General features: G+C 42.1%; 1 protein-coding gene across 4 annotated transcripts in view; it reads right to left on the reverse strand.

Annotated features, from left to right (window-relative positions):
- Positions 1-381: 381 nt before the first annotated feature.
- lrmda (leucine rich melanocyte differentiation associated) overlaps positions 382-17,512 on the reverse strand; it is a 194,122-nt gene continuing 176,991 nt past the window's right edge. For 2 of the 4 annotated variants that reach the window (XM_081724062.1, XM_081724064.1), the window contains exon 7: positions 382-2,183. In XM_081724062.1, coding sequence (XP_081580188.1) covers positions 2,104-2,183 — 80 coding nt within the window. In that variant the 3' untranslated portion in view covers positions 382-2,103. The remainder of the gene's footprint in view (positions 2,184-17,512) is intronic. The other 2 variants (XR_014126266.1, XR_014126267.1) reach the window with 1 other exon arrangement.

The following is a 17,512-nucleotide window of genomic DNA, read 5'->3' on the forward strand; positions in this document are numbered from 1 at the left end:
TCAGTGTGCGCACATACATCGCACTCACACACAGACATACACACACACACACACACACACACACACACCAAGACAAATACACACACACAGACCAGCATATATGCAAGCCACACATACACAAAGCTCGTGACCCACAGTCACGCTGCTAGCCCACATGAAAACATTTCACTGGGCTATGTGTGACCTTTCCCCGAGAGCATGCACTGGAGACTGATGCCCTGCACCCAGCCTTCCTGTAATCTCCCCTTCCGCAACCATCTCCCCGAGTGGCTCTCGCTGCACCTCCCCTTGCTGGCCACCAGCTCCAGGGCAGCAAGCTGAGGAGAGCGCACGACGCACTCACTTAGGGAGCTCAAAAGAAGCATGCGGTGGAGACGGGAAGACCACGAGCATCTTCATTTTTTAATGAAACTGAGGTCCCATTGGAGAACCAAGCATATCGGAGCTGATCAAAGCGGAGAGGTGTAAAGTTTTAAGCATGCAACAAGAACCCTACATTTTAGCTTATGGGAAACAGCCACAAGCCAATGCATGTAAATTCACAAATTACTAATAATTGCAGTGGATACAAAAAAAATATTATAAGTGTATCATTTTCAATACCTCATATTCATGTTGATAAATAGCTATATCCATAGTTAGAAATGATCAGGGATTCTTGTAGCTAGAAAAAAGAGGGGATGAACTTCTCTTGAACAACTCAAAAAAGCTTAGTAAGATAAATAAGCACCATGTAGCTTGTGTTATGTTAGGACACCGTTAGACATTTGTACAAACACATCTTACTGCAACTCTTTGGTTTTCCTTGTGCAATTAACCATTGTCTTGCTTTGGTGTAGTGAGTTTCACCTTTATCATATATGAACTTAAAAACAACAAAACATTTGGATTATAACATAAAAAATATTGGATGAATGTAAAAAAAAATATATTTTAAAGCTTACTGTATCTAAAAAACCTTTCACCTAAAGTTTTGCCCATCACTTGGGAACCTTGTTTCTGAAACACAGCAAAAGCTGTTATGGATTTTTTTCTCCCATAAACAAGAGTTAGAGAGCAAGTCATTAAAATGGTGTGAATAGGTCCAAAAATCACATGAGGAGGCAATCAAAAGTGGAGTGGAGAAAGTTGTTGACTTCTTTTCCCCTCCCCTCAGACCTGCTGCTGTGAGTCTGCTGTCTCTCTCCTCTCCTGCACCAGGCAACGAGAGCAAAGCTCATTACCTCCTACTTCCCCTGCTCCTGCAGGCTCCTGCACAGCAAACATCTGCCCCCGCAACACACCAACTTCACACAGCACATACTCGAATGTGCTCGCACACACACACACGCGCCCGCACGCACGCGTACAAACACACTCGCATGTACACACACTTAATATCACCGTACATAAGGACACAAGGCCACAGTGCAAAGAATGTGGAAATGACCCTCAATTGCCATATAAATAAAGGTAATAAATACTAGATAAATCACACAAGTGCTTTTTGTCAAAAACTTTCTTAGAGCCAACTGTTTGAATAATTAATCAAAACAAGTGAGCCAGTGAGTGCTTAAAAGCAATTAGACATTATTACAGAATGTTGGCAGCTTTCTAATGCTTCCAGAGAGACAGGTTGACAACACAAATCACAGTAAATAAATTCATGAACATTAGGTGGAATGAAGAGTCCATCTTATTCTCTCATTGTCTGTGTGTTTAGCTTTGACTTTGAGGGGGGGGCTCATCCTGTGTGTCTGCACAGGCTCACCGCACAGGTGGGACCTTTGACCTGTGGACAGCAGCAGTTGGACCAGGCTATCCATCATGGAGCAGTGGCTGCCAGCAAAGGCACTTGGCTCACTGTGGGGAGTGTGTGTGTGTGTGTGTGCGTGTGCGTGTGTGTGTGTGTGAGACTGCAGTGGGGCAGGGCTGCTTAAGGGCGATCATGTCAGTATGAATGGCAGAGTTCTGGCAGGAAGAGGTGACGGGAGGTGGCAGAGATGTTTGGCTGCTTAGCATGCATCTGGACATAAGTATATGCATAAAGATGTGCAGCAGGATATCTTCATCAAGCCTCTTCCGTATGCCTGTCCTCTGTCCATCCCTCTGTCCATCCCTCGGTCAGAGCTGGTTATTACGAATGAAACGATTGCCCTCTGAATTCCTGCCATAGTAGATATAGCGACTCTTGGTAAACACCCCTGCCAACAGACAAACAAGAGGTTATAGTCAGGCCTTACTGACCTGATATCAAGAGCTTTTATCTGAAATTGCGTGAGAAGATGAATAGGTCACTTTGATACCTTATTGGTACTGGTGCTTTTATTTTATGTCTTACCAAAACTACTACAATATTAATTTTTCTTTGTTTTACTTTAAGTGATATTTATATTATTTTTAAAGAATCTACCATAGCATATGGTATATTACTGCACACAACAAAAATACAAATCCAATCAAAATAAATAGTTAAATAAATTATATTAATGCATTATAACTATGAAAAAATGTTTCATAAAATTCTATTTATCTAAATCTATTTTCTTTCCAGTTTTTGTTATTATATGTATATATTCCTGTCAAAGACAGAGAATTCAGACTCCTGAATCTGTCATTTTCTCACTCAAATTTTGGCATGAACTGTGTGTCAGGGGAGACAGCGCATCCGTCTCAAGTCTAAGAACACCAGAAAGACAACATTTGGCCTGAGGGTGCTGTCTAGACAATAACAAGCACAGAACCTGCTTCCCCCTTTCTCTCTCTCTCCCTGTGTGTGTGTGTGTGTGTGTGTGTGTGTGTGTGTATGTGTTTGGGGGAGAGAGACAGAGACAGCCAGAAAAAGTGTCAGGAGGAGAATGCTCGGAGGCCATTTTCATTATCACAGTAATCAATGAACATAGCGGTGTCCACAGACAGAAGGCCAATAGCACACAATGCCCGTCCAATCGCCACATGGGCACCACAGGTGCATGAGCGTGCATGTGCAACAGTGCTGCATAATCACTTGCTTATTAGTTTGAATAGCCTCTCTGCATTTATTTATTTATTTCTGAAAGGCAACAAATATTGTGTTTAGCTTAATAGTATATCCTGCAAAATAAAATATTTTTGCAACAAATGATATTTTGCAATATAAAATCTTTTCTGTGGCCATAAGAATTCTTATCAACACAGAACATCAGTGATCACTGATTTTTGTGAATATGTCACTTAAACAATCCTAATAAGTGGTAAAACATGCATACATTTTGTGTGTGTGTATGTGTGTGTGTGTGTGTGCGTGTGTGTGTGTGTGTGTGTGTGAGAGAGAGTGTGTGTGTGTGTGTGTGTGCGCGCGTGTGTGTGTGTGTGTGAGAGAGTGTGTGTGTGTGTGCTGTGAGAGACTCTGGGAGGGCAGAAATGTGTGTTAAAATCTTTCTTGGGGAGCAGGGGGGCAAGACCGAGATGCTGATTCTAATATCACCCACTTCAAACTGAATACCATAACCTAGTGGTTTGAATCAAATGCATCTGTATTTTAGTTTTAAGCATTTGAAATTAAAATACACAAATGATCCTAAGTAGAATTTCAATCTTGTATTTTCCATCAAGTCACACAGTACCAATATGTGGGCACTGACATACAAGTCCACATAATCTTACTGTTCAACTTGCCCTTACAAGAAGGCAGACACATTTCAGGGCTGAAAAACCAAAAGGTGGCAGTTAGATGATTTGCTGAAAAATGTCCTCCTCATGCCTGCTACTCAGAAATACTGCAGCAGCGGTACACGTGGTCTGGTAGTGATGGGTAGAGAGCCCAGTTTTAAGACAGGACAGCACTGAAATGCCAGAGGGAAAAAAAAAGAGAGAGAGCGACAGACAGAGAGAGACAGAGGGGATGTAAGACAGACAGAGGGAGAGAGGAGGAGTAAGACAGGAAGATAGAGAGAGACAGAGAGAGGGGCTTGATGGATGTGGTAGACTGCAGATAGGTGTCAGCGCTTTAGCAAATGAGGCAAGGACAAGTGGCATTAATGCTGTCAATGATCTCCTGACAGGAAAACAGATACTGTGCTCACCGCGGTTTTTAAATAGACATCAAGTGCATTAATGACAAAAAAAAGGGCAGGCCTGAAATGAAGCGGTTGAGTGATAGGCGAAGGGTGGCAGTGCGGTGAGTGGCCCACCGATGTAATGCAGAAAGACAGTGTCAGAGGCGGGCAGAGACAGGCCCCTGGATCGTCCGCACTGACACAGAACAGAGATGAGCACAGAGATACTGGTGCCATATTAGTGCCAAGCATATTCTAACGCCAGCCTGGATACTAACCAAACCTGACACTCTGCCCCACGTTCTCTCTCTCTCTCTCTCTCTCTCTCTCTCTCTCTCTCTCTCTCTCTCTCTCTCTCTCTCTCTCTCTCTCTCTCTCTCTCTCTCTCTCTCTCTCTCTCTCTCCCTCCCTCCCTCCCTCCCTCCCTCCCTCCCCGGTCACCCCCCTCCCCCATGCATGAGTGGCGACTTGGCTGACATGGCGGTGCGGTGCAGTGCGGTGCTGTGCTCGCTCGCGAGTCAGTGGCAGGGCCCGTTCGAGTTGGTCGGCGGAGTGCGCGGGGCCCGCCGGCCCGGGGACAAGCTCAGTCAATCTAAATTTGGATTTTTGTAGAGGAGCCACGCTCCCCCGGCCCCCCTTTTGCTATCCGAGCAACTTGAGGTGATCCAAACAGTGAAGTGTGAGGAGCTGTCTGCTCAGATCAGATCAGGAGTGTGTGCGTCGGCGAGCGTGCGAGCGTGGAAGCGGTCGTGCGGACGTGCTCACTCTTTCTCCTCGGAGTGAGAGGGCTTAGTGGGAGCAGCGGACAGTTCCTCCAGTGTGTGTGTGTGTGTGTCTGTGTGTGTGCGCCTGTGTGTGTGTGTTAGGTGGGGCTGAGGTCATGGAGCTCCAGCTCCAGCTGCTGCTACTACCCTTGAGACAGAGCCTCACTGTGTCTGCTATCTGTCCAGCGCCATGGCACAGCGGAGATCAAATCCTACCCTACATCACCTCTTCACAGCACAGGCAGTCTGATCGCCTTGCTCCAACACTCCCTCACTGCTGGACCACTTACAGCACCTGTCCTGGGAGAACGCCATCTGCTGGCCTGGAGGCCCACTTAGTGAAACATCCCTGTGCACTGCAAGAACGATGACATCACAGCTGTGATGAAACTGAAGAGAAACAGGCCAAGCGCTTTCTGGCGCTCCAGCTTTCCATGGCAAAGAGTGCAGGCCTGCGAGATGTCCACTTCCCCTTGGCTCACTGCTTTGCATGGAACCATGTGTGGAGAGAGAGATGGAGGGATAGGGAGAGAAACAGAATGAGAGGAAGAGAGAAGGACTTCTAGAGAAAGAAAGGGGGGGGGGGGGGGCTTGCGTTTTGGCCAGAGACAGAGTGTGTTCAGTGTAAACTGGCAGCCAGGGTGAAGTGTGATAGAATGCAGTCCTCCCTGCATACTGCACACCCAGCCGGTTTCCCGCAGCTGAACTCTGCACTGCTTACATGGCAACCGGAGGAAAGAAAGACAGGGTGGAGAAGGCCGAATGTAGCACAAGCTACGTCTTACATAAGACATTAGCAAAAAACAGACAGGCCTGCCCAAGCCTGTGGGAACGGCATGATGAGCTGCCATCATGTACACTTTCTCTTTGTTCGAAGTCTGTCTCACACATGTACACCTGCATGCACGTGCACACACACACACACACACACACACACACACACACACACACACACACACACACACACACACACACACACACACACACACACAAGCCAGTATCCATTGCAAATGTTTAGCAGAGGAGAAGTCAAGGGCAGTGTTCCTATCATGATATACCTGGTTGTTTTTAGAGGACAGTATCACTGGCAGGAATGGAGGGGTTGGCCTGATTGCCCTTGGCCTCATCCAGCACTCTTAGGGCTGATTGTAAAGCAGAAGAGTCCTCCAGTCCCTTTCTCCAGCCAGCTATCACACAGTAAGAGCCCATGAGCTGCATGTCCTCGAACTTCACTGTGCCCCACAAAACAATGCTGAAGTGATAAAGACAAGGCTATTAAATCAACTGTGAACATTAAACCATAGGGAATGGCTAAGAAGGCATGAACAAGATCGCATTATCTCACTTCAACAGCTTGTATTTATGTAAACAGTATATTGCATGTGATTTCTCTATCTAATTTAACCACCGGCAGAACCCATATATACTATAGTGTACCCAGGTTTCTAGGGTAATTGTTTGGGGTATAAGACTTTATATTTACTGCCTCACAGCATAAACCTCTTGAAGACACAGTTCGCTAAAACTCTGTTAGCGAACTGAGCTTCAGGTAAAAAAAGCACAAATGAATCAAAAGCTGGAGTGTGTTTAATGATTGCATTCTGCATACAATCAGCTTCCCTCTTTTCAAGGGCCATCAATATGTCAAGGAAAGTCATATGTGAAGGATGCAGCTCTTAACACCAAGGTTATCTATTCTCTACAAGGCCATCCCCCAACCATCCCTCCACGTCTCTCTCTTTTTCAGCGCATTTCCTCAGCTCCCAACTCCTCATACCCGTTCATCAGCTCTGCAATCAATCAGAGTAATAATGTTGTGAGGGGAAAAAAATCAATTAACAATGCAATTAAACTTTCCTTATTATCTCAGAAGGCAGGGATAAAGCCGGAAGGAAAGCCAGAGTGGCTGCAGGGCTGCCACGTGTGTGGGGGGCAGAGGCAGAGTTATGGCTCTGTGCTGCTGCCCGTCATGGCCATGTGCTCTTATACGAGCCGCTCCATATCTGCTCCAGTCTCTGTATCGCTCTCCACCAGCAACAGCAACCTATGATGGAATTGCCATTACCTGGCCAGCAACACATCTACTTATCGGTTTAAACTGGGTGAATACACGACAAGTCTGTAAAGAAGGACAAAGTAATCGCGGGCTATCGTTACCTTTTACTTACACAACACTGCCATCTCAGAAATACACATACTGCATACTCGCATGATATATGGACACAAACAAAAGCTACACTGAAACACAGCCATTAGTGTTGGTTATATGGAAGTTATAACTACATTAAAACCACACATATTTACAAACAATGAATGAAAATAATAATATATAATATATAATAATATACTAAATTCCACACCTTTATGTAGTGTCGTAGGAATATCTTAGGCCTAAGTCAGGCTTTCCCAGAAACCTGTCAGCTGCTTTGTTGTTCTTTTATTATTGTTTATTTATTATTATTATTTTATTATTAAGATATCACAGGTATTTAAAACTTGTAGTTTGTTATATTCAATAGAAAACCAAAGGCTACTTCCAAGCTTTTTATTATGTGTGCCAAGTTATGACCAGCATTAACAAAGCACTGTTTTTAACAAACCCCTCAAGGCAACGCTTTTGCATAACACTGCATCCACTAAGAAGTCCTTCAGAAGTCACTGGCCCAGCCAATAAATACCAGCAAACGGCAGACATAAATATTCAAATACATATTCATAGTGCGGCTGTTTTCCCCTGACTCCTGTAGGAGAGGGAGTTGCACTGAGGGAAAAAGTCAAAAGTTGGAACTTATTATATTTGGACCTTGGATAATGTCACTTATTCAATCAAAAGGGAGGCCAAAATAATGACACTTTGATGGGTTGCACTATAAATGGGCCAACATGCTAAACCAGGGCAGCTCTCAGCCCACTGGAGAAAGTGGACCCTAAATAAGAGACCAGGTGAAACCATCTCTTCCTACTCGTATTCATGTACTTGCTTTGAGAAAGTTGATATAAAGTGATTGTCTATGGGTCAGTGGGTGGAGTGTAGTTGAAAATAAGCAGAAATGTTGTCTTGCCATGTGGAATTTGTAACATATCTTGCAGAGGGAAAAAGAAAAAAAAATCTCATCTGTCTTCTTTCAGTTGTTCTCATGTATCTTTGGCTGGAAGAATGTCAATCATCTGTCAGGGATCTCAGAGGGAAGCAGGGAAGCTGAGCACATATGTTCTGGAGTTAAGGCGATGTTTGTTCTCTTCCAATAAAAAATATTTAGTCCATTAAACATAAATAGCTGTCATTATGATGCATGCACTAGGTGCAGGCCTCGCCATTTCCCAGTGATGTTTATTACGGCCAAACAACTGCAGCACCTGCATGTTTTCAACTTTAGCGTATTGATTAAACTTTTAAATGGTTGCCATATAACCCAGGGACATCAGGAAGATTAATTTGCGTCAATGTTCATCTGTAATTCATTAGCCATTTATACCCTACATCCACATGGGCTATCAAGAAAATGCAGGCCATTTTTCAAGCCGGCACAGGCTTGGGAGTGGGAGCTGAAAACTGCACCGCATACAAATAATACTGGGTGCTTTAGAAAACCGCATGTGGAACACTGAAACGAAGCACACAAGGATTAATACTGAAAATGCAACTAACAACTGTTTCCTACAACACCACTACAAGAGTTACAATTATTAATGTTAGAACTAGCATTATCCGAAAAAAATACAAAAACAATTTCAGATTTTTTCTGGGGGATTTTCAGATTTGTATAGGAGATAAAGATATAAAGATATTTATGCTTGTATAAGCATAAAGAACTCTTATATAAATTTGAAAACCTATACACAATTTCCATTATAGTCTGCTCTACAAGATGCAGTGTAATGTAGTGACACTTAACAATGATAATCATGAATACATCATGAAAATGGTAGCACTGCTGCTAAAGAAAAGCTAGTTACCAAGACAAAAAATGTTTTAAATCTATAAAAAGACACTTTTTTTTTTTTTTACAATACAGTACACATTACTAAACTTCTTACTTATTGTTTATTGCACTGATTGTTCTCTGAAAGAGATTATGTATTTTACACTTCTAGGCATGAGCATTGATCCCTATATTTCAACAATATTCTAGTTCATTGGTATCTTAGACTCAAACCTACTGTACTGGCAAGGATGTGTTCTATGAGTAAATGACAAAGAGCTTTTGTAAGTCACTCGGGATAAGATGTCGTAAATATAAATGTAAACTCTGGTGGATGATTTCTAAGAGCATAAGAGTAGCGGTGGATATTAACAATGATTTGGTTAGTACATTTAAAACCATGAAATTTAGCACCCACTAGTAGATATGTCTTGCCCTAATTATTGCTAAACCATAATTTACCTATTGTTATGAAACCAAGTCTACTGATGGCACACGAAATACTACGTCACATACGGGAGTGTTTAGCTCTGAAAATGCCAGCCACATTACCAAACCATTAGCGCAAATGGCAAACCCTTCTTGAAAAAACCTAAGAAGCTTGGATGTTACCTTACACTCAGGGTCACAGGATAAAAAATGTCCTGTTAATTGTGCTTCCATTGGAAAGTAGCATTTATCTTAGAGTTCTGATGGCTAAGGTCAAACAGTTAGAACTCAGGTTAATACAATGTGGCACCATGACCATGGGATGGGGGCACACATGCTACATAAGATGCTGAAGAGAGAAGGTGTAGTCATGTAACCTTTCTCCAGGTACAGCAACTCCTGCTGAAAACAAAGAAAAGAAGGGGCTATGCTCTGTAATTAGCAGTGCACAGAAGATAGAAGACTGGCCCAGCTGAGGGCTTTGTGAGGGTCTCCTCTAGAGCAGCAGGCCTAGACACAATTTAGCCCACTTAATCTACCCTACTTTTTAAACAGATTTCTCAAACAGATTACATTTGTCTTGCAGTGGAACATATGTTTCATGTTCCTTTTAATGCAGGACAGTTTGCACCCACTCATGCTTCTGCTTCTCCCAGGACAGGCCCTGGGCTACAATCCAGATTCTCTCTTAATGACCTAATTGATGTCAATTTGCAAATCAAATTTTCATTTCCAGTGACAAAACTATTTATCCTGGTTTGTGTGGAGCAATTATGTTAAATAATTGATCACTTTATTCACATGGATCTCCCCAGTTCCTGCTTAATTACACCATTGTATTCTAAATTTATATATTTCTAAAATGTAAACTTACCTGGAAAAAGTTTTCTTTTCTAGTAGCAGTATAATTTGTGCACCCATACACATTCACTCATATTGGTATAAACTTTAGTGATCAGAATATTAATGGAATATTTCTTTAGTTCCATGTCTTTGAGCTATTCTGGACAAAATCAGACTCTACTACACCCTGTTGAAAATGTATTTGTTAGGAGAGTCTAATCCAGAGGCATTTGAACAATCTCATTGTAAGTGAGAGGCGGGCGTATGTTGCCTAGTGATAGCTGAGCCCTGAGAGATTTGCTCCAGCTGCAGCTGGAGAGCTTGTCATGAGAGAGCTTCTACTTCATGCTTCAAAACCCCTGATCAATACCACTCTGATTTGCCACAGGATTTTTCTTAATAAAGCCAAACTGATATGTTTCAAAGGGTTGGGGCGACTCAATGTATCCCGCTCACTCATGCTGCAGCCTCAGTTGTAAAGCAGGCTCAGTTCTTATAATTCTGGAAATGGATATTTGTGGCACAAAGAAAATGAGTGCAATTTAATTTTCAAAGCTGTCGTCTCATGGCATGAAGTTGCAGCATTGCGTATGAGTGTGGCTCACAGGATTATACCAGAATCAAATATTATGAATTGAAAGTGGCAGTATTCATTAATGAAGTCCTCAAACTGTTCTACTGATAAAGGCCCATCACTCTTTGTATTCCAACTTATGAGGCCGAAGAGGAAATTGAATTCTGGAGGACATAAATTTTGACCGAAGAAAGAGATTATAGTCACAGCCTAATTCAAGAGTGGTGAAATTAATTTCAATGACATTTATTCTACATGGAGCAAGTGTGCGCGAGTCATACAGTGGCTCTGGGCTTTGGAGATAAGGGAACAGCCATTTGAGGCAGAGTGCTCCAGCAGTTTACAAAGCCTTAATCTCCTTGGAACAACTCCTGGTCTATCACAAGAAGACTTACGCTGCCACTAACAGCTATTCTGCACAGGAATTCCACAGTTTGTGTCAGTACGAGTGGTGCTTGTGGAGGTTGTACAGTAAAAAAAAAAACCACTATGACAGAGTCCCGAATACATATCCGTTTGGTGCTTGTCACTTTTACTGCATATATGAAACCTTAGCAGCTAAGTACCCACTGTGGCATAAAAACAGCATACACTAATTAACAGCACTGCTGTCAGTATATGATCTGACTATGATTCAGTAGTCATTTCAGTCCATGAAATTATGTGTAGTTTGATAAGAGGAAAATATTTTAATATGAACATTTTCTGAAACAGACTAATTGTGGTCATCATTAGCAGCCAACTTCTAATAAAAAGTCAAGCATAGATAAGTGGCCAAACCGCAAACAAAATGTGAAAAGTGTCATTTGTAATTGAGGTGATTTCAGTAATGGTCCCATTAATAGGGTGATTGGGAAGTTTTGAAATATAATTTATTTGACAGCATTTGGTATTACTCCTGTATTATATTAATAGGCAGAGAATGATTGCCTCGCTTCTTATCACTTTGACATTGTAGGCAGGGAGGAATCAATGATAGTCTAAATTCGCAGACATTATGACATTACATGCAATAGCACCTATCAGTGATGTCCACTGTCAGGGCCTTTTAGAACAAACTATACACAGCCCCTGTGCTGTTAGAGAGGACAACAGTTTGTCTGAGCCATCTCAAAAGGCTTGAAAAAACATAAGGGATTGAGAAGGCTTTTGTTCTGCCATTAGATGACCTTCAACACTGTGATGTCTTACATCCTCAAATCAAAGGAGAAAATGACAGACGAGGACTTTACTTAGTACATATGTAAACACACAAATAAAAGCACTAAAGAGACAGATGGAGACAGTATAAGATACTAATCCTGCCAGTCAGATTAAAGTGTCTAACGGAGAAATAACTAGTAATATAACCTACAATAATAAGAATTCATGAATTCATATTGTAGCAGTGTATGAATGTTGTATCCTGGTAAGGCCAAAAGGTTGAACTAGAGGGTGAATTTTTTGTTTGTTGAAGACTCAGCAGAGGTGCTCAATCACTAAGACATTAATACTGCAGCTGTTAAAAGATCTGTTAAAAACACTCTGCTGTTAGCTTCTAGCCTTTTACTGAATATAATGGTGACTGATGTGATAGACTTCATGCATCAATGAGCAAAACATTCCTCAGTGAATGTCATTTGGGATTTCTGTCAAATCAAATATGGCCACCAATCCATGTAAGTGAATAGTGGACAGGCGTGTCAACACATCACTATAGTCATTTCACTGTAAGAGGAGGAGACCAGATTCATAACAACACTTTTTCTGAAGAAAGAAAGAAAGGATTTCATTTTGTCAAAGCACTAATGAAACCATAAGCCATTATTTTCAAAGATCTAAACAGTAAAAACTAATGTATTGTCAAATCCCCTCCCCAATCATATTTACAAAGAATAAAAACTCTTAACCATACCAAAGGCAAAACAAAGAAAAACAACACTTTAACACATGGACAACACCATCAGGTGCTCTGCTGGGTCAACAGACATCCTAATCTTGCCTAAAGCCAAACATCAATTACCACACGAGTGCATGGTCTCCTTGCTGTCTTAAATAAAGCACCTGACACTCCCCAGAGTGACACATATCAATACTAATCTGACAGCTCCTGCTGCCACCTCTGTCACCAAAGAGGCAAACTGCACCTGCCTCACTGTGGGACATGCATCTGTTCTCTGGTTCCCCCTGAAGAGAACACACACACACACACACACTTTTCTCTCTCACTTATTACTCCTCCGCCTGCCTCTGCTAAGTGCCCTGCGCTATTTTCCGGAGCCCATTATTATATTCATTTCAGAGCAGCTTCTGAGGCCGGCTGGCCTGCTACCTGGGGCCCGTGAGCTCGCAGCTGTGTGCTGATTCAACATGACACTCTAACGGAAAGCAGGATGAGGGGGGATGAAAAGCACGAGGGCTGTGGAGCTGTGCTATGGGGTTGCGTCCCCGGTGGATGCAGGGGCTGGTCATCCACACCCTACAGAACATGGCAGCCTAGCTGGTGTCATGGTGACAGAGAAGGGACATCACTCAGACAAAGTCTCATCTGATTGGAGTGGATCAATCTCCTGCCTTAATGCAAATGGACATGGTAAAATAGCCTTTAACACAGAGAGCCACTCTCCCACCCTTCGCATGGTCATTAACTGCAAGGGCACAGCTGAACCGCCAGGGCTCACTCATCTCTGCACACTCTCAATCTTCAAAATCACACGCAGAGTCCAGAAGAGTGTATAACCGCTTACATACCTACTAGCTGCCTCTTAACTAGACCAATAATTAGTTCAAAAAATTGCACACACACTATGTCATTTGTCAGTAGCTCAAATTGATGGGGAAAACTTAAGAGTATAGTTTATAAAACAATCGTTTGGACTTGGACCACATTGCTATTAAAATGACAACAGAGCCCAAATCCATCAAAATCCTAATTACGGATGGCACTGGTACAGCAGGGGCCCACAGACAGTGCTTCTCCATTCCAGCAGTAGAGAGAAAGAAAATCTAATATCCCCGACAATGATAATGGATGACCCTATGCAGCCGATGGATGGAGGCTGGCACATGAGGGGGCTGCATTGTTGCCTTTAACACCTGGCCTCCTTAGCCTCAACCTAATGGACACCTCTCACTAATTAATACAACACATCCAGCTTCCATATGCAGCAGGAGCAGACTTGAGATGAAGGGCCTGATTAACGGTGTAATACTCCTACAGGAGACCGCAGGCCTTCCCTGCTACTGTCTGACCTCACCTCTCTCGCACACACTCTGCTGTTTCACTCTGTCTCTCTCTCTCTCTCTCCCCCCCCCCCCTTTTCTCTCAGCCCCTCTCCCTCCTCCTCTCTCCCGACAAGCTCGGACCATCGTCAGCAGCCTGCACATCCCTTGACAGGTGGAATAATAACGGTCATACATCACTGCCCTCGAAAAGTCCAATAACCTAAATCTTCACTTGCCTCACAGCCCAGGACTCAATTACTTTATTGACATGTAATCTTCATAAGGGGAGAAATATTGAGCATGTAAGGTCAGCCAGTTATGAAGACATATTATCATATTATCTGCATGGGGTTGTAGGGGCTAGGACCTGACAAAGCTAATTATAATCGTACATGTTACTGGACTCAAAGCGCATTATTCGCTTGGCTGCATGAGCAAGCCCGTGCTTAGGTGGGGAAGGACAGTGGGTAGAATCCTATACCCAGCTGTCGCTAGATGTCCTTTTAAGGGCACAAGAAATAATGAAGTCAAATATTATTGAATGTTTAATATAAACTCTCTGATCTATCCATCTGTATCACAAACATCTAAACCATGGTCTCAAAGTAAACATTTTCCATCCATATATCCCTGCTTGCTTAGATATTAGAATAAACAAATAAGTCTTACTGGATGCAAACAAATAAGGAATGAATCCCTAAATAGGAGCTTAATGTTCAGTGGACATAAGTTATTTTGATATTAGACCTAACATTACAATGCAAAGCACTGCAGAAGGAAAGGATATATCAACCATCTGAGTCACATTGTATATGTTGATTTCCAAAATCAACTATATCTAGTAATATCACCTGAACTACATACAGTAATATTATATACTACATAGGATGTGAAGGTACACTACCTACAGACAGCACATTACTGCATCTGGTTGTGTTCAGTGAATAAATGCAGGGGGAGAAAGACTATGAGGTTTAGAGGAGAATTGGCAGGGCACCGCAACTGGGTCACTGCGGCGGGAGTACAGGAACCCCACTGCAGGACATGAGTGTTCATTTCAATTCATTTCATTTCATGCCATTTTCCTCTTTTATTTGCCACTCCCTCTCCTGAATCAATTGCATACCTCGATCATGAAGCGCCGTTTGCTGGAGGTGGTACAATTTCCACACGCTCCCCAGGGATGGCGGTTAGCATAGACTTAATGGCGTCGGGCGCAGAGGCGTGTTTGAGCTCTTCACACAGGGCAAGCCTATTTACAATGAGTCAAGCCTTCTTAAATGTTCCATTACTGCACATTTTCACACTGTTCTCTATACCATAATCTCTTTTAGCTGTCAGCATTTGGGAAATGACCACATATAAATGCGGCCATACAGAAGTTAATGTGGTTAATGCATCACTACTGCATTCACATAAGAAAAATTCATAGTAAATAACTTTGGTACATCTGGAAACTAGATCACAAAGATGAGGATTGAAAATAAGTGTGCGTGGATATTCTGTCTCGAATTGATGTACAATATGAAGTTTCACCATTTTTATATACATTTATACTTAATAACAGACTTCCAAAGGATTGCACATTCTGGGCTGGATATTCCTTCAGCTGGAATATAACGGCAGCCAAATTTGATACTGATGTCTTTGACTGGGTTACGTGACCTGAAGTGGTCAAACCACAAGCAGAACTGAAGAGGCAAAATTTCCGGATGAAATGGTCAGAGCTCTCATTCAAATAAGTGCAATATGGAATTAATTTCAGTGTCTGACCCCTATGACTCAGTCAGCTCCACAACCTTACACCGACACAACATGTCAGAAATGATCACCCAATCAAATAATGATGGTAACAATATGTCCAGTTACATTAAAATGACTGGGGAACCTGCTCTTTACATTTAGAACAAGATCAACAAAATTGTTCTGACGGATCAGAGAAGCATCTTACAATGGAAAATTTTGTAAGCTTGTAATTTGTAATAAGTTTATAACAACACCTATTATTATTTATTATTATTATTACTACTACTACTACTACTACTACGTATTTGTCTCCTTTTTATTTTTATAAATAATAATACTAGAAACAAACTTTCTTCTGTATTAAATGGATCAAAAAACAAACTACACATAAGGGTTTTAACTATACTTAAGATATCTAACATTTATTTTTAAAAACCTCCTCATACTCCAAAAAAACAATGCTAGAATATGAACATTTAAATATGGCAGAAGTCATGCTGCTCTGGTTTAAATGGTAGACATCAGTCATCATAAGCTCTTAACCCTCCATAGAGATGTCCCACCTTCTTTTATAGTACATGGCAGTACATGCTAAACATTCATTTCCCTCTGCCCGATAGGAAGAAATGATGGCCTCGGTCGTTAATCTGAGCTACGCTCTGCCTCGTGCAGAAGTGTGTGTTCAAACATCAGTGTTCTGTGATTGTATAGCGAAAGCTGAGGTAGTGACAATAAATCAGTGAATTCACCATTGAGCAAGAGAACAGTTTAGACAACAGCCCAATGGAGCTTGCTGTAATTGACAGATGAGCTTTGTCCCTTCCACCACAATGACTTCAGCTCACCGACTATGTGGGAATGGGGGGGGAATGGCAGCGAGAGTGGAGGACGGTCGCAGAACACACGAGGGCGACGTGTCAGTGCTGCTTGGGATGACATAGAATGAGCCTTCCACTTGTGGTCCTTTTAAAACGTGGTTATGTTGGGTCTACTATGCTAGCAATTCTCCATGAAATAGTGAAAACTAATATAAAATGCTATGCTAATAACTCAGATATACTTAAGGCACTCCCAAGTGCATCTGGCCTATATGAGTAACAGATATAAGAAGGGAAGCATATTGTAGGGGAACTTGGGAGAAACATTTTTCAGAATGTTTTCATCGGGTCGAGATTATTAATATTCCCAATGAACACATATTACACAAGTAAAATAGAATGATGGAAGCTTTCATAAAATTAATTGTTATAATTTGTAACTGAATTGTGGATTGAATCACATTCACACAAACAAATGTTTTAAGGAAAACCTTACCGAAGTATGAATCATAAATACTTCTAGCAACTGTCTTCAACGGCTCTGAATTATGACTTTTTGGCGTGTTTTCTTCTTCCTGCGAGGAACATTTATCTTAATAAACATTTCCTTTGGCCCTTGTCACATGATCATTAGAACGCAATCAGGGTTCATTGTGCGCAGATCAGTTTCACCTTCAGGATGACGGGTTGCTCTACTTCTGCCAGGACTTCAGTGGAGTGAACTGAAGAACTCCTTGACATGAGTAGAGCCATCCATATCAACCCAAGCAGGATGGGGGGGATGAGGGAAGTGGGAGACTGAGGACCCTACATCGATCCTGCTGTACAAATATCCAAACCATCTGGCTTGCCTGTTTCCTCATAAATTACAATGATAAAATCCAGGGTTTTGAAAGTATGAGAGCCACTCTAACCTGTGCTAAACTCCTGGCAAGGCAAAAAGCACACAGGAAATACTAGCCTGCATCTCACATGTCCCAAATACACATCACAAATCACTCAACTCTATGAATAATGCTTTTACTGCATTAGCAATCACTTTCAGAGATGATTAGAAAATGAGCATGGGGTTTCCATTTGTAAGATCTATTTTCTGTCAGTCTGGTATGATGGGCCAGCAGTGCTGGGAAGCAGACCAAAGTCCTAGCTAGGTAAGGCAAGTCTGTTATTGGAACTGGGACTGGCAAGACCTCAT

The sequence above is a fragment of the Electrophorus electricus genome, chromosome 12 (assembly GCF_041902795.1).
Source record: "Electrophorus electricus isolate QZ-2024a chromosome 12, ASM4190279v1, whole genome shotgun sequence".
NCBI classification, from domain to species: Eukaryota; Metazoa; Chordata; class Actinopteri; order Gymnotiformes; family Gymnotidae; genus Electrophorus; species Electrophorus electricus.